General features: G+C 31.8%; 2 protein-coding genes across 3 annotated transcripts in view; both read left to right on the top strand.

Moving 5' to 3' along the window:
* The first annotated feature begins 16,112 nt into the window (after positions 1–16,112).
* Positions 16,113–20,193, top strand: LOC119839764 (serine protease snake-like). The gene is made up of 7 exons (XM_038366204.1): positions 16,113–16,237; positions 16,658–16,720; positions 17,109–17,200; positions 17,602–17,772; positions 18,546–18,756; positions 19,400–19,566; positions 19,987–20,193. Exons 2-7 carry the CDS (start codon positions 16,672–16,674, stop codon positions 20,191–20,193), a joined length of 897 nt encoding a protein of 298 aa, XP_038222132.1. The 5' UTR covers positions 16,113–16,237; positions 16,658–16,671.
* Positions 20,194–25,122: 4,929 nt separating this feature from the next.
* The window catches only part of LOC119839601 (serine protease snake-like), a 7,324-nt gene continuing 6,474 nt past the window's right edge, over positions 25,123–25,972 (top strand). Inside the window, exon 1 of one of the 2 annotated variants that reach the window (XM_038365986.1) lies at positions 25,123–25,239. In XM_038365986.1, the coding sequence (XP_038221914.1) occupies positions 25,188–25,239 (52 nt within the window). In that variant the 5' untranslated portion in view covers positions 25,123–25,187. The remainder of the gene's footprint in view (positions 25,240–25,972) is intronic. The other variant, XM_038365987.1, reaches the window with a different exon arrangement.

Raw genomic sequence — 25,972 nt, 5'->3', positions numbered from 1 at the left:
TAAAATTAACTTTGTTCATCTATCTGTCTGTCTCTCTTTGACACTTAATCACTTAATCGATTTGAATGATTTCGGATACACTTTGAGACCCAAATATATATATTTATATATGCCATATGATAGTTTTCTTCTCGAAAATCCCACGCGAAAGTAGACTATGCACAGAAAACAATAGATTGTCTATTTTTTGCTACTGCTAGCTGGTCGCTGGCTAGTCTTTCGCAATATGAACTATTCATAGGTGAGCCAAATTTTATGCCCAAAAAGCTTTTAACATAATATTAATCAATACAATAACTTTGTACTAGATGTCCTTAACTCAATAATTAATATTATATTGAAGAAACTTTTGAAATTTTATATGTTTGTAATGTTTTCACGCAAAAACCACTGAACCAATTTATTTTATATATTATTTATTTTGTATGTCATGGAATAAGTTTATTGAAAAATTCTTATTTAATATAGCTTTTATTTACCTTTTCGTTTCGAATTTTTCCGATAATTTCGAATCCGTCTTACTACAACCTTCGATTCCAATGGAACGTATTGTTTCAATATAATTCTGCCACAGATGTTCATTAAAAAGGTTAAATTGACGTAATTAATGTATAAAGTTTTAAACCTCCAATTTTAAGTAACGATTAAATAAGTTATGAAATATTTCAATTTGTTTTTTCTCTTGGTATAACATTTTTGCATAATTTATTAAAGAGTTATCGTAAAGAAAATCGATCAATGAAATAGGTGCATAATGCATCAGCTTATTACCCTTCAAAAGACCTCGGGAATTCGCAAAAGCAAGAGATAGGTTATACTTATTTTCAGTGTATAGAACACTCCCATCCCAACAGATTGATTTGTTCGTATTAAACAGTGTTATTTTTAATTTTGTTTGAATATTCAATACATATAGATTATTTGTCACAGTTTTCTACTGAAAAGAGTCAGCAAAAAAATCTACAGTTGTCATAACTCTAAACATAAAAAGTAAAACGTTTCTCACGCGTCAGAAACATCGACGAAATTAAACTATTCAACTATATGACCAAAATCTAGAATACTAACCAAAGAAAACGATTTGGATGCAAGCCAGTTTCATGTACAATGAAGACCAGAGATTTTTTAACACTTACCCTGTTTGTGACGTTTGATTGAGTGCCTAAAATATCATATCACATTCAGGTCTATTGTGAGAAACATAGTATTTTTATTGTGTTTTATAAAATCCATTTTTATTCCATTCCGCTTCGTAAATATATTTGTGTTAAATTTCAAAACATTTTTAATTACAATGACCGAAGTGATTGGTTCTGATAATAATGTATTATTGTATCCGGTCTTTTGAAAATTGTAGTATTATAAATGAACGTAAAGTATTTTGTAGATAAGGAATCCTATTTCTTTAATAATTTTAATGAAACAATACTTAGTTAATTATATTCTTATTATGAATAATAGGGACGCGATTTACCACGCCTGTTGGTGAGGGGAGATGTGGTCTTAGATGAACCCCGCTTCCCTTAAAGGTACCAGCTTTCACTCTACACTTGAAGACCCCCCGAATGTACTCGTCGGGGAACACAAACCCAGGAAAGGTGTTCCAGTCCCTTGCGTTCCAATAGAGAATTTGGAGTCGAAAAGTAGACCCTTATACCCTTTATACTCGTATACCTCTATAACATCCAATGATTCCATTCTATCCTATAACGACAAAAAATAGTTATTGCTACTAAAAACTAAATAACTTTATTGTTTCAAAAGTTGGATTACAATAAAAATAACGCAATTAGGTATATATTTATTATAAATATAAGTAATTTTTAGCAACGATAATCTTCTCTTGTTTGTTTACAGGCACAACAAACCAAAGCGTGCTAGCAAACCAATAATCGAAGGAGAAACGTTCACCAACATTCATTACTCCTCAAACACTATATAACTTGCTCTTAACGTTTTAGTACGTTAAAGGAATAACCGCTTGCATTTCAAGCGTTTTAAAACTCCCAAGATCCGCACCTTTTTATTCAGACCACGTTCTGGGAAGATATTACTAATGGTCTTCTGTTTGAACTCACGAATGCTTCTGAATACGTTTACTTTCGCTTTACATCGAACGCTTCGTTACGGCCCCAATTTGGTGCTTCTATTGACGTTATGTAATGGAATGAATATACTATTTGACTATTCTTATTCTGTTAGTAGCAAAATTAAGCGTAACGCAAAGTTCAATTTAAATGTTAAGCAATTTATTTTGAAAGCCGTTATTTTTGTTTTACTCATTCCACAAATGATCAAATATTCAGGGTGTTCACTCCTGTCTTGATAGATAAAATTACTTTCTCTCAAAACATCATACATATATACATACACTCAAAAAGTACATACTATCTTGCTAACGTCTATTATATCAAGATTAAACACAAGCCAATAGAAACTACATATAACAGGTCATGAATTAAGCGCAACATTCTTCATTATATCGTTATGAAATTTGTCAGTCAGTTGGCGAATTAGCGGACAAGTTGACGCTAATCAAAGAACGTTTAGTATCGCCGCTGTGTGGTTCATTTTAAATGGCCCGTTTAGCTACGAATGTATTTCTATTTCTGTTATATATAGAGGTTAATTTTAAGTGCAATTTGATATAGCAATTAATGATGTATACGATTTTGTTTTACGTTACCTTTTAGATTCAGCTTGGACAGGAATGTTTCATGGTGGTGTAGAGCACATCTTTATTTTATCTCGGAAAAATAGTTTCTGTATCACTACAATTCCTAACTGTTTTCTAAGTAATTTTATTGTATATGCTATAAAGGAACTGATATTTTAATTTGAAATATGAAATTTTAATGCATTATATTATTGTATCTATGAGTGATCATGATACATACCTCATATTCAATTCCAGATATAGCAGCACTATATAATACTGCAGCCTTTAAACTCGTACAAAGTATTTTTCAATCTGTTTGTCTATTGGGAGGCAAGTTCGTGAGTCTCGGCAGGGCTGTCACTTCGTAGTTTATCTGAGTTGCCGATAGCGGACTATTGTCGGCTTAGTTCCCTCGACAGTTGAAGCAATTATGGATATATCTTCTATGACATTTGGACTTGTATTCGGTTCATATTTATTTTAACAAACGCAAAATTTGGCTTTAATTTCAAATTGATGACACGAGTCCTTTCTTTACATTATTAATAATTATTATTTTCTCTGGATTCTTGGATTAACATTAATTTCAGTTATCTTTAAGAAGCCATACCTTATAAAACTTTATACAGTTATTATACGTTATAAAACCAAATTGAAATAGTCCATGTCATACATGCAGCTCAAACTCTAGTCTAAAGAATCCAAATTCCCTGCAAACGTCCTTGATTACAAACTAACAATGCATACCGATCGCCTCTGCAATTCAATTCTAAAGTAAATTGTTTTCCACTCCCGACACTGAATTATTTGCAAGCTCTTATGAAATAGTCGTAAACTATAACAGGACGGTTTTATTAAACCACTGCTTGGTACCATTTTGAACCATTACTAACGCGGTCTATATTATGTTATATGCATTTGAACTTAACGACGCGCATATTAATTTAACATTTACAATGTATAAGCTTTATATTAAATAATGAGAAGCGGTTTTATAGCGAGTATTTTCAGAAGCACATTTTGTAAAAATATTGTTAAATATTTTTTCACGCATTTTATATTTGTTGGAAATGAAATTTTTATGAGTAAATTATTAGATTAATATAAATTTCAAAGTGCGTACCAGGGGGCCAATCGCGATATCCTAAAGCAGGAATAATTCCAGTGTTAAAAAGTAATGGCGTTATACAGCTAGCTCTGTCTTATTCTCATACTGGAATTACTCCTGCTTAAAGTCATCACAGTGAACTCGAGCACTAATCAAAATAACGAACAAAGTTGAATGTCTAATTTGACAAAAGTCATAAATCCTGTAATATTATCTAATCCCTCGTAATGTTACAAAGTTTTAGAGTTTATATCTTTGTTTGTTTAAATGCGCTAATTACGGGAACTGCAAAACCGATTCCAAAAATTCTTTGACCGTTGGATCCTTGAGTGCTATAGCCAATATAGCCATATATGTACCACTGGCGAAGCCGGGGCGGCGGGGCTAGTCATTGACAAATAAACTTTCCATACAATACACGATATACGTCTCACGAGTATCAAGTAGGTACTCGAGCATAATTCATACCGAATTGTATTTATTGCTTCATCCATAAATTAGCGAGAAGTTTGGAAGCAATTAATTTCTCTGATGTGTACGACTTCCTATGAAATGAAGATTGGCGTCAATAGCACCATGCTTGTTGTAGATGTAATTCAATACAGAAGTTCCTCATTGCTGAAATTCAAATTAAAATTTAAATTACTCAGCGTTTATATTAAAATAACTTATATGAAGATTTGTATAATCTTTAGCTAAATAAGAGTCTTTATCAACAATGAGAATAATATTTTCTTGTGTTTGATTTTACGCGAGTATTATATATTTAGAAATTAAAAGCGTGGTCACGGGGAGACTTAAACTGGCTCGCTGTAAAGTGTTCGAAACGTCCGGTTAATAATATAATGAATAAATCGCGTTTAAAATCCGTTAAAAAGTTTTTAATTTCTAAACAATGAGATTGTCACGTTTTGAACCGACTTCGAAAAAAGTGTTATTAGGTTGTATTTTTTGTGACTGTTACTCCCTAATTTTTTATGGGGTGAACTGACTTTCATCTGTTTTATTTAAAAGCTGGTACCTCCTATGTCTTATTTTATTTGTTGTTTTAGTACTAACAACTTACATGGTTAACTTTTTGTTAAAAATAATTATGAGCAACTCAAAAATACACAGTTTCATTTTGAAGAAAATTGTGAAATATAGCTACATATCTACTTTAAATGGACTATAAAACCCAAGAGTCCACAGTAATGCTAAAACAGTTATTGTATTACCAATCCATTTTTAATACATTCATCCATTATAACCACGTATAAACGCAGCAGAACAGTTTCAAGTCACGCTGAAAGAATATTCAAAGGCCATTACGCTTAATGAAAACCATCAAGTTAGCGACAAGGAAAATTACAAACCAATGTCACAAGGATCCATATAAACGGGCCCAAACAGAGCGGGTCTCAAATCCCAAACTAATAAATATGCCAATGATTCGCCATCCAATTCGGTTTACTCCAGAATCTTTCCGAAGGGAATCTCGCATTAGCATACGACACGCTGGAATCGTTTTTACATTTGTTACGCGTTATTTTAATCTTTGTGGTTATCAAATTGTGTTGTTGTTATGAAAACGCTTATATTAGCTTCAAACATACAGGGTACGTAACCGACTCAATTAGATTCGATTTTGGACTTTGAACGGGCATTTTTTTATTCAAACTTTGCAGTATTGAACCTTGAATTATTGTACAGGTGTAGGTTGTACAGATTATCTGATTATCTTGGTTCGGATCACCAAGATTAAATAATTTTCTTACGTATACTCTGTATAAGAGCGAGTGAGACAATTAAGTTGATTCCATTATAAAAGCGTGTTATTTAGTTTTGCTTATTTATATTTATTACTTTATTATATATCTCTCGTGTTCATATTATATACCTATATCTATCTTTCTAACGACACTCGTAGAAAAGTAGATGTTACCTACATCGTATGTACGATAAGTATTTACTTAACTATATCTACGTATGAATATAACATATTACAAAAAGATACTCTATATTTAGAGTTAGTGTAATGTAGTAAAAATAATTAAGATATATTCTTATATAACCACCTCAATAACGTTCAATTCAGCATATCTTTTAAATTCAAATTCAAAATGATATATTGTGATTCACAGGTCATAAAAAAAAACATAAGGAAGGTATTACATTATATAAAGTTCTACTGTGAACTGCCATGTGGCGTACAATTGTCAATTTATTTTTTTAATTGTTTAATTTATCTTATATGTAGTTTTTGGCAGTTTATGGCGTGAATGTAAATTGTATGCTTATTAATTACTTATGACCCATTAATAGAAGATAATAAAGGAGCACAGGTTCTTAAATAAGAACGAAATTACATTTCGGAGTAGTTTAATAGATGTTTTTATACATTCCTCAGGAATCAGTCTGTCTATTAAAAAAGACCTCATCAAAATCCGTTGTGTAGTTTTAAAGATTTAAGTATATATAGCGACATAGGGATATACAAAGCGATTTTGAATGATGAAAATAGTTTTATTCAGTCCCAAACCATTAAGTCTGTCTTCAAACCAAACAATTACAGAGCATCTCGTTCCAAATGACCCGATAATTAAGCCCTCGTCAATTGCGATGCGATCCGATAAATAATTCAAAAACGCACCGATCTTGCTAGTTATAAGTTCTCTTTCAGACCCTAAGCCATCCTTGAACGCCAACCTTGTTAAACAAACTCCGCGGTCGGAAGTTTGTTCGGGGCCTTAATTTATACGTACCGTCTTTAATTTCGTTCTGAGATTTCAATGAGGGGATTTGATTAAAAATCCGGAGACAATGCAACGCTCCGTCGCCGGGATGTCTTTGTAAACCTTATATTCAATTGCTTTGAAAGCTGATTAATAAAATTCGATTATTGTAGAACACTCCAATGCTTGGATTTAACTGTAACTGTTTTGTGCGAATTCGTAATGTGTTTCGTTGTGGGTTAGCCGCATTTCCCGGTTGTCGAGGGTTATTTATTTTAGGCTAAATCGTAAAAAATAACAAATAATAAGAAATTTAGTTACACAAACAAATAAATACAAACATTATCGTATTCAAGTATGAAAAAATAGTGTTGTCTAGATATGAGCAGATGAGTTACAGTGAAAAATCATATTTAACAACTGATTTTTTTTATTTGAAACCACTGGGGTCAGAACTTATGACCTCTCATTTCTATAATAACAGATAAACTTGTTTCATATATTTCTTACCACTGGACGTACTAAAACATAAATATTAATTTAAATCTACGAGTATATATACATTAAAGCTAATGAGTATGGGAAAGTTAAAAAGGAAAATATATATTCTTTTTATTTACAATATAACGAAAGTAACATAAATGTAACATGTTTTCTTATAACATTTTAGTTGATCTTTTTATGATTTGATTTAATTTAAAAGTGACATAAACTATTGCTATATAATTAAAATAATCTCCCAACATTCGACAACTTTTAAGTTCCGAACTCTGAAACTTAGGGCACATCACTAAAGATTTAGTACTCATCAAGCATGTACCAAGATATGAATATATTATCCCAAATACCAAGGTAAGAATTCCTTGCGATTATAGTAAGGCGACCGTTTAGAACAGTATCTCAAAAGCGAGCCAACTCTCTGAAGTGAGGGAACCAAGAATTTTCCACATACACCGAATTTCAGTGGGAACAATTCTGACATAGTTCCCTTAACTATTATCCAGCAGAGGTTTCGTGAGATAATTTCAGGTTATAAACTATTTGCTATTGGGTGCTGAAATAGGTATATTCTGGACTACGATTAAGACAAACTTCACTTGTTTTAAAAAGTTGAACATAAGCACAAAGAATGAAGTAATATAAACAATATGCGAAAAATATGTATATTATCAAAAAATAGTTAGAAGATATATTTTTTCAAGCACACCACTTATAAAGCGCTTGCATTACCGTGAACAAGACTTCAGCTGCAAATATCATTAAGATGAGTTAAGAGACTCCAATCAATACAAAATGATACAGCCAAAAAATGCCAAGTACCTCCTACGACGATCGTGTTCCATATATTTTATTCATTGCTATTAATAACATTCATAATATTGCCGCAAAAAATTCCCGATCTTTTTACCCAATTCTTCGATTGTCTCAGCGAGCAAAAACATCATACCATCTCATATAATAAATGAAGCATATAAAGTATTGAGGCAAAATGAGATCCGATCAAGGTACAAGGTGCCTCAGGCACTCGCCGTTTTATCATGAAGCTAATGAACTTGGCAGTGGGGGAGAGAAGCACTCGAAGATGATTTTTATTATTGATACGCTCACTTGTTATATACTCGTATCCTGGAAAAGGAAAAACGAAGTAATATAATTACGATATAAAAGTTTGAGCAATAAGTATGGAGAGGTTTCTTCTCAAAAAAGATAAGTAGATGGGTAAAAATGAAATAATTGTTATCAATAAAAATATAATGTTGAAGCATTAATACATTGATTTACACATAGCTGCAGCTATGGCATCCGGAATCCCGGGTCCTTTTCCTTGCCCTTCCCAGTCCATTCCTTTATTCTCCTAATCAATCATTTCCTTATCCCTAACGCCTACAAAGAAGGCATCGCATTAGCAGAGACTCTACCTCTATGAACGTTCACGTGCGGTGGAGATCCCTTACCAACAAGCGAACCACCAGCTCAGTTGTCCGCTAAGAGTATTAATAAAAGAAAATGATCCATATAAAAATATTTCTTGCCATAATTTACCCATCGATCCAGTGAACACCTCATAAAAATTTGCTCCACGAATCTAGAGACACTGGAAAGCGAGATGTGCTCGCTACGCAGTACTAAGATCAGCAATTTATAACCAAACTTGACGGAATCGGGTCCATGGCAAGTTAATGAAGGGACCGAAATTATTCCTCGAACTGATTCCGAACAATGGCCGCAAGTCGTTAATTTACCAAGTTTCTGTACAATAGGAGTGACGGCCTACAAGTGTATAAGATTGATGTTTGACCCTAAAACTTAATATTCATAGTAACATACGATGTGTTTAACCGTTTCGAGTGGAGCTCTCCATACGTAGAAAACATTGCTGCTAATCATTCCAATAGATTAAAGATTACGGGAGGCAGGTAGCATATTAATATGTTATAAAATGACGAACCAAAGACTCGAAGAGAGAACCTAGATCTTTAAAATCTGCAAATCCAAATTATTATTTCATCTTGTTTCCTACTACATAACGCGTCGGAGATGTTTCTATTTCTGAATAAATAGATAAATTTCCTTTTTTCAAGCATATATTATGATATATAATTAAGATAAGAGGTATAATTTTCAGAATCGTGAAAACAGAAGAAATATTACAAAAAACCAAGAATAGAAAACATGCAATTCTTTAAACTTCGTGAATTTTAATTAATTATATAAGTATATTATTTTATTTTATTATTTTTTCTCATAAATAGACAAATTAAGATTGATGTGAATATTAAAGAGACACGTAAATCGACATCTGATAAAAATTTCAGAAATGGATCAGATGGTTGGCATATACAGTAAAACCTCCATAGTTATGTTTTATCTACTGGTTTAAAATTCACTTTTAATGGCATCGTCAGCAATCCAGCTGGTCAGCAGCTTAATGATAAGCGCTGCCACCGCCCATGAACATTTGCAGAGGCTTAAAGCCGTTTGCAGGCCTTACGCCTCTACGAATGGATTGCCGAATAGAAAGCGCTAAGGATTGACGACTTGAAATAATGATTGGATCGGGAAGGATGAGGGAAAGGAAACGCACCTCCGGCTCCTCCACATAGTAGCATGCTGCAATTTATTGCTACTATGCGACTTTTATTCACGCCGGTCTTCTGTGGTGGTGACACTAACACACATATAAAATCCAAAATGTCATATATATACAGGGAATAATTCCAGAAAATTTTACTGTTTTAAATGGGAGAAAGGCTAAATTTGTTTGTTGCTGAACGAAACGAAAAGCTTAAGGAGTGCGCAAGTGCATGACAGAGCATTTCGGCATTCTAAATGTATGTGATTTAATGAAGAAATTATGATCACACAAGGCAATGATTTCCAGTTCAGAAGGAATTTAGGTTAGATTTAATCCATTACTCTAGGAAATAAACGATATGTGAACAGGATAAAATCAAAATTAAAAATAAAAAATCACTTACATGTATGTTTCAATATATATTATTTATTCAATTTCCAAACATATTTCATGGAATCTTTGAAAATCTGTTCAACATTATAATAGTCATACTAGTTAAAGTTTCGTGATTTTGAAACATAATTTTTTATTAAAGAATCTTCTAATGTTCGCTAATCGTATAGATTATGAATAAAAACTTTGCTACGAGTTAGAACTTTCCCGAAGTCATTACGTCTGAAGTTTTCTTGTTAGGACTGACAACACTTCGAACTTTTAACAGGACCCCTCGCGATTATATACGCCTAGTACTTTCGATTTATCATTCTATTTGATAACGAAAAAATATTTTTTATTCAATCGTTAAAGCATAATTTATAAAGGAAATCATATCAAAATAATATATCCTAAAGTTAAATCAATAATTATGTTTTTGTTTAACCTACCAGTGGAAAAATGAATTAACAAACTTAATCTACCAAAATGACATTAGATTTAAATATAAACTATTTAGAAAAGATTAATAAGATATAATTTATCAATATTTGACCACTGATATTTAAATCCTAAATTTGCGAAAAGTTGACATTTCAATAATGGTAAAATTGTGTATAACCATCAGTACAGTTGACGCGCTCGCAGTGACGTAACAAATAGTAGAACTAGTTTATTATGACGCGTTATTACGTTTGTGACGCTACAGCAATAAGAATGGAATGCAATGACGCGCCATGTTGCCGTTGTATTTGTTACCTAATATGCAATTTATTTATTTATTATTATGCAACAACATGGTGGCTTACAGTCTAGCCAATGCACCACCACACAACACAAAAATTAAATTACAAATTAAGACAGAAATTTACATAATATTAATTACAGAAGCCTTGTAATCATAGAGTTTTCATTATAAATTCATCATCATTTTCAATTTGTGGTTCCGAAGCTTTTTTATAGATTTATAAACAAATTAATTTTTAAAATGTAACAATAAATAAACAAACTGTAATATTTCGTCACCTAAGAGGAGTACAGTCGACGCCACGTCTTGAGTATTAGTATGTTACATGAACTGCAATGGTATTTTCCATATAAAACATAGCGTAATATTATGAAAGAATCACAAATACATTTGTATTTTGAAAACAGCATTTTGTGTGTTGACCGTTACATGGAAAACCCGAATTGTACTTGTATCAATTATCGCTTTGTGAAAACCAAATTGGTCGCAAATACTCTTGCATTTATTAAATAATTTACTTATTAAATAATATCTCAGTCTTAATTATTGATAACTGCAACTATAATATCCTACTATGTAAGTATATATTATATGAAAGTCTATTTAGTTATGTTTATTTTTTATAGATATATGTATGTATATTATACATCTATGTATATGTTATGCATGAATTTCATTTAATTTTTGCTTACCCACCACTTGGATGTTTGTTTTCCTTTATTGTTAGGGTTGCCTGATAGAGCTCGCTACCTAGCGATAAGGCCGCCTTTTGCTAATTATTTTAAAATTTTTGTTCGTCTGTAATGTGTGTACGCAATAAAGAATTTTCCTTAATTCATTCATTCATTTAATAATACTCTTTATATTTACCGCAGGTTCAGTGCCGCTGGGAGGACTTTCTGGAAAAGTATAGAATTATTACTTCAAAAAAAATATTGCGTAATGTTGTATGGAGTAGAAAGATAAATGAAATAAATTTTACATAATTACTAGTTGAACCGGCAAATGTTCTGCCTTACTCTTATCATTTAGTATGAAAACAAACGTTGGCCGATTCTCACACCTACCGATAGGAACATACCATATGTTCTACACTCTTATAGTGACTACAATTTTTATAAAAACATTATTGCATATATTTATATTTACCAGCGGTGCGCCTCAGCTACGCCCGTGGTACATATATAGCCTACAAGCTTTCTTCCGCACCCGCATAGTTCCCGTGCCATAGAGATTCCGGGATAAAACCTATTTTATGTCCTTTCTCAAGTCTCAATCTGTCTTGGTACCAAAATCCAAATCAATTCAGCAGTTTAGGCGTGAAGAACAGACAGACGGAGAGACATTCACATTTATTATAGCTGAGGGATCACACACATATCGAACTCTGAAAGTGTTTAGAATTTGAAAATGGAAAACCAGTACCTGAGATTAAAGCATACAAACAAACTCCTCAGCTTTCAATTATAAATAAGTACACATATAGAAATTAAAAACTTTTTAACGGATTTTATTTTACGCGATTTATTCATTATATTATTAACCCGACGTTTCGAACATTTTACAGTTTTGTATAATACTCGCGTAAAATAAAACACAAAAAAATACTAAGTATACATATAAACAATTAAACTATCTAATAACTCAGCGAGCTAGAATGGCATGAGCTAATCTGAAATATTAAGTGTATGTTTAGAATTTTGTTCCCTCGTAAATTTAAGACAGGAGAATGTTCACAAAGTCGCCTTCTCATAATCGTGGCAAGGAATTTTGTCGTTAATATCTTAAACCCAAGTAGCTTCGGGCGCTGAGATGTCGGAAAATATAGGACAAGATAGTCCATACGAAAATTGGCAAAGCAGTATTGAATGCGATTGCATTGATTTTGATAGATTTCAGTAACCTTGTTGGGGAAGAAAGGTCTTTAAAGTGAAGGTTTATGATACTCGTATCATTGTCGAAATAAATAAAATTAAAATGTGAGTTTATTGTAAGAGCACGAGATTTTTATTCTCACCTGTGAAAATATATGAAACTTTCTTTAATTTATCCTGATTTGATTCCTTTCTTAACTCAGAATCAATTATTTACTTATTTATTGAATCATGTTTGCACCGAAACAATTTTCATATGAGAATTCGAAGTTCATAGTATGTATATTTGTCGATATACAGTAGAAACTGCAGATTATGTATGTATATTTTGACTCACTTTCAACAGACAGATTTAATTAGAGTTTATACACTTATCAAGGATCGATGACAATGCAATAATTTTAATGAGTTTGTTTTATTATCCTTATTAGGATTGACAGGATTAAATAAATTTCCTCGATTATATTGTGTATAATATTGAAAACGATTTAGTTTAGTTGTATTTAAACGTGTTTTTTAGTTTAAAAAAAGCCTTTTATTTTGAATACATAACCTCAAAATTTTGGCCCAACTATAATTTAATACACTAACAAAAATGGGATTTTTAGACATGTTCATTCCTAGTTAAAAAAGTCGTCCAACATTTAACAAATTGACTTTAAATATAATTTAGCACTTCCGACTTGTAAACAACCATAGACAATTTAAATGTCCGCTAATTGCAGACATTTAAATGTCATTTCCTATTGGGATGGGATTTATAAAATTAAATTTAGACGATACAAAACTTATACCCTATCATCATAATTATCAAATCACTCATTATTATAAACTAACGGACCACCCAGGCTTTACCCCTGGTATATAGCTTGTCATTCAGTGAAGATGAATCTTTCTAATTATGCGAAAATTTCCGCGATAACATTACAAACATACAAGCAAAATCACAAATGAAAACCTTCATTATTTTTAATAGATGCCACATCCAAACATCCATACATGGATGCTCGAAAACCACTTTACTTGATGCAATAGTTTCGAGTTATCCTACACTGTTACAGTTTCAACCCATTTTGCTCTATTAGGCAAGAAATAATCTTAACCATCCACTATCTGGATGTATTTTAAAATATAATCTCTCTAAGCTTATCTTAGCGACAACTAATGACCAGCTTCTTACGATTACAATCAGTAATCATAACATGGCCATCCATGTAACCTTTACCTGTGTGTAACGCTTTCACACCCAAATAACTGAAGCGATTTTGATAAAATTTGAACAGTGATATACCAAGCAATGATGCGAGTAATGAGTTCAAACGAAGCGGGGGGAAATCCAAAACTTTTATCAATATCTCCAATTTTATAAAAATTAGTTTATCTGTTTCTATCTAATTCCTGACTATTGCGTCGAAAGAAATGTGTTCAACGCCAAGAATTGCTATATTGAATTTTGTAACTAACACCTCGTTTTGTATTAACAAATAAGCAAATCGGATAACAGTATTCAAGAAAAATAAACCATAAAACATATAACTTTAATTTTAATGTTTAAAAAGCTGTACATTGGCGTTAATAAATAAATTTGTCTAATTTCATTTTCCAAAAATACATATGAAAATAATCTACATCTATTCTAATTTAATCTATATGTAATCCGGTAAACGCCATATGATTATATTTTGTATGTAATAAAATATATATGGCGTTTTACTAAATGCACCGACATCTAACTTAAACTGGTAACATACAAAGGAAGATGTCCGATATACGTAGCAAATATTTAAAAAGGTATCTTCAGCTTTTTTCCTTATTGCCTTACTAAATTCGGCCTTTTATGGCCAATGGCAGAAAAATTTATATATATTATTTAATACCGAATAAAATCACACAGTCATAAGAGAACAGTGCTCCGTTACGATCGTGTTAATTGGCATTCGAATAATTAATTTATATATTAAACATATATAACTTAATGGCAACATGTACTGCTTTAAAAAAACAGAACTATTTAGAACTATATTTATTGGTTTCGTGTTATTATTGTGTGTTTCTGGTTAGTATTTTAATGTTATAAATACTTTTCAAGTTGTTGATAACCTTATCATCATAGCGATAATTTGTTTAACAATTAATAATCATACGTACATGAATTAAATAAGTTTTAAGCGTAAATGAAGTTAGTTAAGTATTTCAGATTTTATATTATTTCACTAAACAAAACATTATTTTTAACATTGGCCCTCACGTCTCGAGAATAATAAGAAATCTCCAACGTCAAGTCATAATAAAAAGAAATATCTCTTACAAAAAAACGTGACCGACGTCCCTCAGGGAGGAGATATCGCTCCACTTTCTAAAAAGGGAATTTGTGATTATACACACATAAAATGAATCACGTCAGTCGGTTGAAACCCACGGAATTATCGAGGAACTAAAATAAAAAATAAACAAGTGAATTGATAACCTCCTTCGATTATGTGAGCATACTGGTTTAAAAAGATTTGTAACTTCCATACCAAATAATTTAATTTTAAAATCAATTTAGAAATTATATAATTTGTATAAACATTTTTATTATCGGTCATAATAAAAAAATGTAGATTTTATTTTCTCTATATTTTGATTTAGATGGTATCGCTAAGCAAAATGAACCAAATTATAGGCAGGAAAATATACATTGTAATCTTATTTAAATAATATAAAATTTTATATTATCTGTGACACAGGGTGTCACAGATAATATAAAATTTTAAGGTTAAGGCTATTATATTGTTGCTATGTTACATTATATAATAATAAGCAAAACCTTTTTTTATAAAATTATCAAAACAAATTAAATTATGAAAATCTAGATAAAAACAAACCTCTTGTAAACCATCCTTTGCCCGTTTTTGTTAATAATAAATTCACTCACTTTTTCAATTCAAACCAATCTAGTTCGACTAAACAAACAAAATAAATATTTTAACTGTTTTAATATTACAAGTACAAATTAATGACTTAAATTTTAAATAATTAGTATTCACGCTTATTTGCATTAGAAATCTGATAAATATGGTTATTTTGAACACATCATTTGAACATAGAATGTCCACAACAATGATAAAGTTACGGTTCTTACCTTCTTATTTAACAGTAAAATAAATAAAAAGTAAACATATAAACGTATAATACGACTCTTTTTACCATAAAAACTAAATCTCCTTCAAATTGTTTAACTAAACCAATGTAAATGGGACTACATACAAGGCACCAGCATTTAAACAAAAAAAGATTTATCTAAATCGGTTCACTCAGTCGAAAGTACTTAGATAATAAGCACAAAATAATCGAATTGTAAACTGCCTTCTTATTTCCAGTCGATTGATATATACCACTGCACGAAGTACAAGAAATTATTATATTCATTAGAATTACATTTATTTGAAATATTAATATGAATTATAATATGAAACTAATTTCAGACTCACAAAGTGTTTTGAATCGAAATAATCTATTTCGTATAAAATATTCAAAAAGAACATCAAGCTCATACTCTGATAAGGAAAGCATCACCTTCCGTGATGGTCAGTTGAATTACGAAACCACCGAAGGAGTAGCAGAGATAAGAATACAAGAGGATCCGTGTGCAAAAGTTGTGTTACCAAGGCCGCGTATTACAGGCGGAAGAATCAGTGAGCAGAGTGAGTTGACTTTCTTCTTCTAGATTCAGCGAGAAATTTCATAAAAATCTTATTCGAACGTAATGTGCTATTTTGCTTAAATAACACATTTAATTTGGTAGTATGGGATCATAATCTATACTTAAGTATATATTTCCGAAGAGTTTTTTGTTTGTCTGTTTGAACACGTTAATCTCTGAAACTGCTGAATGCAATTTGATTGAAAAAACAGAGAAATCGCGAGGCCCGAGAAATTCCTTGATTTCATCCAGCTAATCAGGAACTGTGCGGAGAAAACTACAGGACTGTCTATCTTTTTCTTTATGTGTGTAAACGGTATACATATTTTGTCTCTTACTTTGTATGTAATAGTGTATGTTTCATTAATAAGCGTTCATGTGTAAAATATAATTACCAATTAATTCTATATTGACGTTTCAGAATGCGCTCAGTACATGTCAGAAATGTTGAACCGCGATATACTAAGCGACAGAGAACAAAGATGTAAGTAATAACCAAGTTTATGTGTAAATATTAATGTAATTATTGTAAATGTAAATTTATTGGAGGTATCTCCAAAATAAGAAATATTAAAACAACGACAGATATAAGTCAAGAAAAGTCATGAAAAGCCACGAGACAAAAGAATAATAATTTATTTTTATTATGTATTATGATATAGTGCTATTCTTAAATGAAGATTGATCGTTAGTTATTTCAAATTACACTATAAAATTTACAAGTGTAGTATTTGTAAAAAATGCTACAGAGTCGTACAAAACAACTCTTATTTTTAAATATTTAACAGACACTAAGGTATTTTAAAAATAGTTCAGGGTACTTTTATAGGTTGATACTAAACTAGTTATCATTATAAAAATTGTTGTTTCAGGTCTAATAAAACAAGGCAAAGCACCACAACATAGCACACAGTTCACGATAATAAGTAACCATGCGACAAAACCTGGCCAGTTCCCACACATGGTACGTACACCTCTGCCTTATATTTCAGTGCTGGAAAAAATGATATCACACAAAAATCTGTACCTACAGATTTGATAAATTTGACGTTCTAAAACTGCCGTGTTGATGCATGAAGCTGATGGTTCTCTGCTCATCTCTCTTCAATATTTTAGTTTTTTTTTTCATTTTATATTGATGTCATAGAATAATGATATCCATATAGTGGTATTCTTTACTTGACAAAAAAAAATCATAGAAGTATTTCGATACCAACTAAAGTAGTTTGAATCGAATTTCATGAAATCAAAAATGTAAGTTCAATCAATATTAAACAAAAAGCCCAGGCCTTCATATTAATATCATTTAATACGTTTTTATCATATGCCTATATTTAAATAGTGCGTTTTGACCTTTTTTTCCAGGCTGCTGTCGGCTGGCGCAGAAAACGCGGGAACAATTTCGCTTTCCTGTGTGGAGGTTCCCTGATCAGTCCCAATTTCGTCTTGACAGCAGCCCATTGCTCATCTATAGTGAATAAAGACCTCATGACGGCAGAACCGGATATTGTTCGCCTTGGGACTAGAGACATACGGGTATGTATATTCCAGGGCTAGACCAGGATAAGGGCTTGGACTTGTAAAAGGAATTATTAATTCTAAGATTAGGTCAAAGGTCATTGGGAATTGAATTCGAACATTTGAACATCGGCGTACACAAAGAAATATGGGCATTATGTAGCTATTTATTATCTCTGCAATATGGTAATGGTAAAATGGTAACGCTTGTAGACCATGGGAGAGTATTAATAAACAATGTTAAAGAGCGTTGAAAGACATACTTCGAAACGATACGACATATCTCCTATAGATATGAATATTCTTAGAGATTTATTAACATAAATCATAGTCGTTTAATTATGGTTATTGGAGCGGATAGACAAAGTACACTAATTTATACATTCTTACACATTTTCATTCCACTAGATTTTCAATTGGTAGATCGTAATTACATCTCCGTATACACGTATATATATACGTATATGTATACAAGATACACGAAAAAACATAAATGAATTAAAAAGATTATAAGATTAAATATTCTCTTTCATTACAATGAAAAATTATACATCTATATAATGAAAACTAAAACAAAGTTCAATATGTAAAACATATTTAGTTTCTGCATACTTTCATCAAACGCGTGAAATATGCCCAATATCGATAGGAAAAAAAATTTAACTCAAATTGAATATTAATTAATATTATTAATCAAACGCTTATATTTTTTTATTAAGTAATTTCACCACTATATATAAACTGTCATACAAATCACCAACCTATTTAACTCATTTGCACTTTGTTTCCAGCGGTTTAAGTATGAAACTCCTGTCGACGTTAAAATAAAAAGGATAATCCAACATCCATACTGGGACTCTCCGAAGAGATACTACGATATCGCATTATTAGAACTGGAAACACCAGTGCAGTTCACCAAGTTAATTCAGCCGGCATGTTTGCCGCTCTCATTCTTTAAACCGGGGGGTAATGCCACCGTCACCGGCTGGGGTGCTACAGAGGGTAAGTAATTTAGTTTGTGTCTTTCTTACGCTAGATTGTTTTTCTTAAATCATGTCCTATTTTGTCTATGGAGCATTTATATTGCTGGACAATTTTCAATACCTCGGGCAGTTGATGCCTAGAACCTGCCTGTACCTGCCAATCCAATTTATTAGATAGTTTCAGTGCGTCATTAAAATGATGCATTTACGATGATTTTTAAAGTATATAGTTATTAGGATTTTCTTGTGTTTGATTTTACGCGAGTATTATACATATAGAAATTAAATAGTTTTTTAGCGGATTTTATACGCGATTTATTCATTATGTTATACCCGACATTTCGAACACTACAGCGAGCGTGGTCACGGGGAGACTAAGATGTTACGTCAAAAACGTCGTAAATTGTTGTTTGCGATAATTTTTGTATGACCTTCAAGACATGTAACATCTTAGTCTGAGTGGATCGCTGTTACTTTACAGCTTTTTCGAAACGTCGGGTTAGTAATATATAGATAAATCACGTTAAAAAGTCTTTAATTTCTAATTATATAATTCATGTTATTATTAATAACTCACTATGATATTCAATCATAAAAGGTTATCTAATTACTTAAAACCAAATGAATGCTAATATTTGATTAGATTCTTAATTTATTTTCAGCTCGATCAGGGGCGCCATCGTCGACATTACAATTAGGGCGCGTGGACATTATAGACTCCAAACTCTGTGACAGGCTTGGTTTCATATATCGGGATAGAAATTGGTGGGGCCTCCTGGATCACCAAATGTGCGCCGGTAAGATTCTAGGAGGTGTGGATACATGTCATGTAAGTAGTATTTTGTTTATTTTTGCTATAAGTCTAAGCCATCGCTTTTGCGTTGTTTGCAACAGCAATCTACGACAATTGATTCTAATATATATTTTAAATGATCCCACCTGTGTAAAAGTTAAGATTATATAACTACATATATTTTCATAATTAGTTGATATTCACTTACACTGCAAGGAAAATGCTTCTGCTCCTATAGATTATATACATTTACAATATTTTCGAGTACATAATTTTTACCATACACTTTTTAAATAAGGTTGTCAACTTTAATTTCACTTTTAGTAATAAAGTATTGCATGTATTTCTCAAAACATAATATCCAGGGTTTCTAGATTTCTAGATTATTTCAAATGCTTTATAAGGAATAAAAAATAGGCACGTAAAACTTAAAGGTTTCATGAATTTTTTCCACAGGGTGACTCAGGAGGACCACTTCAAGTGCAACTCAAAGAGACACAACATGAAGGAACTATGCACATGGTCATCGGAGTCACCTCATTTGGATTCCAGCGAAACAAATGTGGACAGAAGGAACAACCCGGTGTTTACACTAAGGTCGCCAGCTTTATTGACTGGATAGAGGCTATTGTTTGGACTAACCAGTATAGTAGTAGGGCATAATAGGGATAATATTAGAGACATTATGTGACTCTGAGCTGTCGGAATTTTTTTATCTCGCAGTGTTATTTTATTTATTATTATTAACTGTTCTAATTTTCAGAACAAACGCATATCTTGCAAATCAAATGTATTGTAAACAATTCACACATTTTTAAATTTTTATTAGCAGTAAATGCAATACTTGAATAATATATAGAATATGAAAAATTCTATCATGAGGCAAGATTCCATCATCATAAGGCGAATGACGAACTTTCGCGTCTTATTTTCCTTCCTTCATGTTTTTCAAAACCATCTTATTGGTTTGTAAATATTTTTTTAAAATAAACCATGTAAAATAGTATGAATATTATGTCTTAAATTAATAAACGAATCTATATATTAGATTCGTTTATTGGTAACTTGGGCCTTGAATTGTAATGATTGAATTTGTGAAATCGTAATTTAAAGTGTTTTGTTAATATAAGTAATGATTGCAATGCTGGCAAAAGTATATATTTAACACTTTCATCATCATCATTTTTGTTCCCACTGCTGGGACACGCCATACTCCACCACGCTGGCCAAGTGCGAGTTGGCATATGGATTATATACCTTTTTACCTGCCATGAATGTATGTTCTATGTTAAGTAATTTATTATATCAATTTTAAGACAATTAAATGTCATTGAAATTGATAAAATACTAGTCAATTATTTGAATATGAGATAAGTTAAGTTTATTAATTGTACTCTTTTTATTGTGCCTTAATATATTAATTATTATTCCACAAAGCAATATACTTATGAAGATATTTAATACCCACATAGATATTAAATATCTTTAAAAGTATTACATGAATACATTTTCATAAAAAAGTTAAGGTGTATTTTATTTATTCGATTCTATATAATTTTACTATATAGCGTTAAGTTTAATGTGATATCTATAAGATTGTAATTTATTTAATGTTTAAATTTTGTGAATTATGCTAAGTTTACTATGCTAAGATTACTCAATATCTAATTATTTTCACATATATGTAATTAATTAACGATTAAAAAGTCGTCCCTCATTTTCATAAGACATACGGGTATATGTTTTTTATAATCTTTTTTTGGGTGATAAAATAAATTTAATTTTGTAAGTCTGATTTATGCGAGATATATAACATTTTAATTAGTTAAAAGGCAAATGAATTGTTTTATATTCAATAATTACGGTAATAAAGTCATCTCTTAATCTTATAAGTTGTACGGGTTTTCTTTAATTTATGTGTGTGTGAAACTTTGTGAATATAGCTAAGAATTTAATCTAATTATTACATGAGAAATATTGAAAATTTTGGATTTTCCCAAATTTCTAGACTAAATTTCATAAATTAATGATTCACCATAATTATAAAATAGGTACAAAAGCGATTAAATGAACCATAGGTATAAAAGCGATTAAATGAATTTGTATATAGTATTTGTATTTTATATTATTGTGGTTATATTATTGTGGGAGTCGAGCACGCTTCGGCACGAATTGGGCCAGCTCGCACCGGGGAAGTACCAAACCCCCACAGAAAACCGGCGTGAAATAATAGCTTGCTATTGTGTTTCGTACGGTGAGTGGGGGAGCCGGAGGCCCATATCCTTTTCCTTACCCTTCCCAGTCCCTTCCTTTCTTCCACTCATCAATCCTTTCCTAATCCCTTCCCAATTAAAGTCGGCAATCCATTTGTAGAGGCGAAAGGTCTGCAATTGACCTTACGCCTCTCCAAATGTTCATGGGCGGTGGTAGCGCTTACCATCAGGCGACCCACCAGCTCCATTGCCGACTATGACATAAAAAAAAAAAAAAAAAAAAACCATAACTAGTCACTTGTCGTAGACACTTGTCCACTATACTGACACGTAATGAATCGTCTCAATTGATTAAAAAAATATAGTTTTATTACAGAAATAAATTCATATTGTTGATATTCGTCACCGTTTATTTTAATGCGTCGTTTATATGAAACAGTTGATAAATATTAATAATAAACATATTTGTTTTGTAATCTGATTTATTTCGTTTTTAACCTATATACCCAAAAATAAGAAATCTCTCAAGTCGACTGTATATTTATAGGAAAGACATGTAATTTATTTTTAATAAAAAGAATCGAAAACAAATGACACCAGTTACTTGGTCCCATTTTTTCTAAAATCTGAACATACTCTTCTGGAGTGGTACCTCCCCTCAGAGGCATCGATTTCCTTTACATAGAAAAAAAGTATTATTTCCATTGATTTAAGCCCATAAATTAGTATGTATTATAGCGCTAACTAGCTGTATCTTTTGGTAAGAGGTGAATGCGTTTTCTACTATGTGAATGACAAAAAAGCTCCACAAACCAATGTATTCCTTCGAGCTGTTTCCAGTGGCTCAGTCTCAGGTAATTTATAATTAACTAGCTTTTGTTGTACATATAAACTTAGACGTTATACGTATAAAACTTCCTCTTTAACCACTCTATCTATTAAAAAAAACTCCTTCAAAATCCGTTGCTTAGTTTTAGAGATTTAGGCATACATAGGGACACAGGGACAGAGAAAGCGACTTTGTTTTATACTATGTAGTGATAAAAAGGTATAAAGAATGTTTGGATAAGAATAATTTTCAAGTTTGAGCTCAATAAATATAGAAGTTAACTTTTGAAGTGTACAAAAACCATGGTAGCGTTATTATATGTATTTATGACAGTGACCTTGATAACCGGTTCAACTAGATAGGAACCATCATTGTAAAAATAATACGATCTTTGAGTAACATTTTATTTATAATTGTAAAATTAAATTTGATAATAAACTTATATGTTTTTATTTTTTATTCATCATCATCATCATCATCAGCCCATATATATTCCCACTGCTGGGACACAGGCCTCCTATGAGGGTTTAGGCCATAATCCACCACGCTGGCCAAGTGCGGGTTGGCAGATGTCACATGTCGTCGAACTTTTAATTCTTGGACATGCCGGTTTCCTCACGATGTTTTTCCTTCACCGTTTAAGCAATGGTGATGTAATCCACATGCGCAGATAAATTGAAAAATCAATTTATTTCCTGCACGCTCGCCCGGTCTCGAACCCCGACTTATCGATTTTGAAGTCCGAGGTTCTCACCACTGAGCCACCACTGCTACTAGGTGCTATTTTTTATTATAATCCATTATTTGTTAGGTAATTTGAGAGCAGTCGTCGCAGATATTGCACTAGCTGTTCGGCCCGACTTCGCCTGTGTAAATGTACACTGTATGAAGCGTTGTAAAATAAAGCATAGGTATCAACGCAATGATTAGAGTTTCGTTTCGGCTGTTAGTAGCAACCGTCAGCGTGCGGTCAGTGAGATAGAAAAAATTCTAGTGACTGCATTAAATTATTTATATTTTGTGGTTTATGTTGTAGAAGGGTTCCATTTTGTAAAATATCTAATTTATATGTTTTTGTATGATTAGATGCTGCAAAATCTTAGTTTTGTATATATCGATTGTCGTTTTTAAGACCGAAAACGCTAATTTAGCGAAAACATTTATGACACATCATCGAAAAGTCCCCACGCCCTGTTACTTCCGCCTGGCGAGGCCTCACCTGTGAGATATCAGGCGGCAGGACTCGGGCTTTATGGTAAACTAATTTCTGTTCACAACGCATCATGGCTTTTCGTTATTGCAACAACGCGTCCAGGTCATATAGAATGTCAGCCATAACACGAATTAACTATGTGGTTTTTCTGTGGTTGTCATAAGGCGTCGTGAGCTTTTTCATTAGAGCCATATCACGAATTGTATCGTGATATACTGTAACGTAATTTTACGTTTTGTATGTTATCTACACTAATATAATAAAGAGGAAACTTTTGTATTTTACGTTTGTAACGTTTTCAAGCAAAAACCACTGGACCGATTTCAAAAATTCTTTCACCATTAGAAAGCTGCAATTTCATTGAGGCTGTATATGTACCACGAGCGAAGCCGGGGCGAATAGCTATCTACTAATAATTTTATTTTGATCATCATTATGTTGTTTTGTTCCATAAATCTCAAGATGTAGTGTTGTAAATTAAAGCATAACAGGATAAAATTGACACACATAACTAGACGTTGACGTAAACATCAAGTTTATATTAGGGAAAACATTTTATGTGTAGTTACGTTTAAGGATTTCTCATAAAATAACTGTCTGATCCGGCAACCGTTATTTCCTTATATACTCTTATCAACTCTTATCAATCAGGAATGTAAACAATTGATTACCTATTGTTAAACCTAACAAACACACAAAAAACTGACGATGTCACGTGTTATCGCAAGTGGAGATAAAGTTATGGCACTTTTTCGTCCCAAAACCTTCCAATGCACTTTTAAGTCGACAGTAATCGGACTCTGCTTGCTCTGCCATACACGCCTATACAACTGAACCACTTATTTAAAGACTCGAGGATAGACTTCTAAAGATCTCATCAATATCGAAGGAAACAGATTCTACTGATAAAAAATACATAATCAAAAATAGAATACGATTTTTCATACATGGGCAAAACAAGTTTGAACTCAAAACCCGTTTTCACATACCAGCGAACACATTTTCGGCTTATTAATTTATCTAAGTGTAGCAATCCATTCCTTCTTTCCAGTCGATAATCCTTTCCTTTTCCCTTACCCCATAAAAGCGGGCAGCGCATTCGCAGAGGCACTACCTTTGCGAATGTTCATGGGCGGTGGTGATCGCTTACCATCACGCGAACCATCAGCTCAGTTGACCGCTATGACATAAAAAAAGCCTCATCTCATCATAATTGTATTACGTTTTTCCATCATCTACCGCACGAGATTAGCTCATAGTGGAACTATTGCATTAACACCCAACTCAAGAATGTCCAACGTCATATGATTAGTTCATATAATGCCACTAATAAGCAAGATTTCCGCATACGAGTACTAGCAGACATGAATAGCTGCAGTTTATATTGTTTGTGGCTGTGATAATGTATTTCCTACTAGTTATTTTATTTGTCGGATTCGTCTGTTCAAATGCAGGTAATGCTTGGTGTTAAGATCATATGTATTTACTTTGCCCCTGTGTTGTGTGATGAATGTTGATGGTAAAATATGATATTTTATTATATTGTATTATTCTCATTAAGGTAAATAAATAAATAAATAAATACTGTTATGCACCCACACAAACATAGAAGCGGAGTACACAAACAAAAAAGAAACAATTACAAAGAAGAGCGTTACATTAGGCGGCCTTTCGCTTTTCAGCGATATCTTCCAGGCAACCTTTGGATATAGGAAGAGTTTAATAGAGGAAAAAGGGAAGATAGTGCATAACTAAAACATAAATATATTATAACATAAATATACAAAACTTGGAAGTGCATACATAAAGAAAGAGTTGGATACAATATCAAAAATAGATAAATAAACATAAATAAGTAAATAATAAAAAATACATAAACAAAAAAATGTAAATAAGGTACATTCGCGCATACTGCTATTTTCATTTTTATTTATTCACATAACTTCTCTTCAGTCTTCTTTACGAAATATTAAAAATTAAAAAGATTAAATAATAAAAAATGTTACTGTTAATTAATGTATTCGAACGCATATCAGTCACACGTAAATGTAGACGTTGCCATGGTTACCAGACTAAGTAAGTAGGAGTGTTATTAAAAAAAGAGTTGTAAAACTATTAGACTACAGGCCCATATAGAAAAAATTACGGGTCATTTGAACCACCAGGTGACCTATCTAGAACGATATA

Source organism: Zerene cesonia, chromosome 4 (genome assembly GCF_012273895.1).
Source record: "Zerene cesonia ecotype Mississippi chromosome 4, Zerene_cesonia_1.1, whole genome shotgun sequence".
In the NCBI taxonomy this organism is placed as follows: domain Eukaryota; kingdom Metazoa; phylum Arthropoda; class Insecta; order Lepidoptera; family Pieridae; genus Zerene; species Zerene cesonia.
The sequence above is the reverse complement of the archived record's forward strand: the minus strand, read 5'-3'. Positions and strand labels throughout refer to the sequence as shown.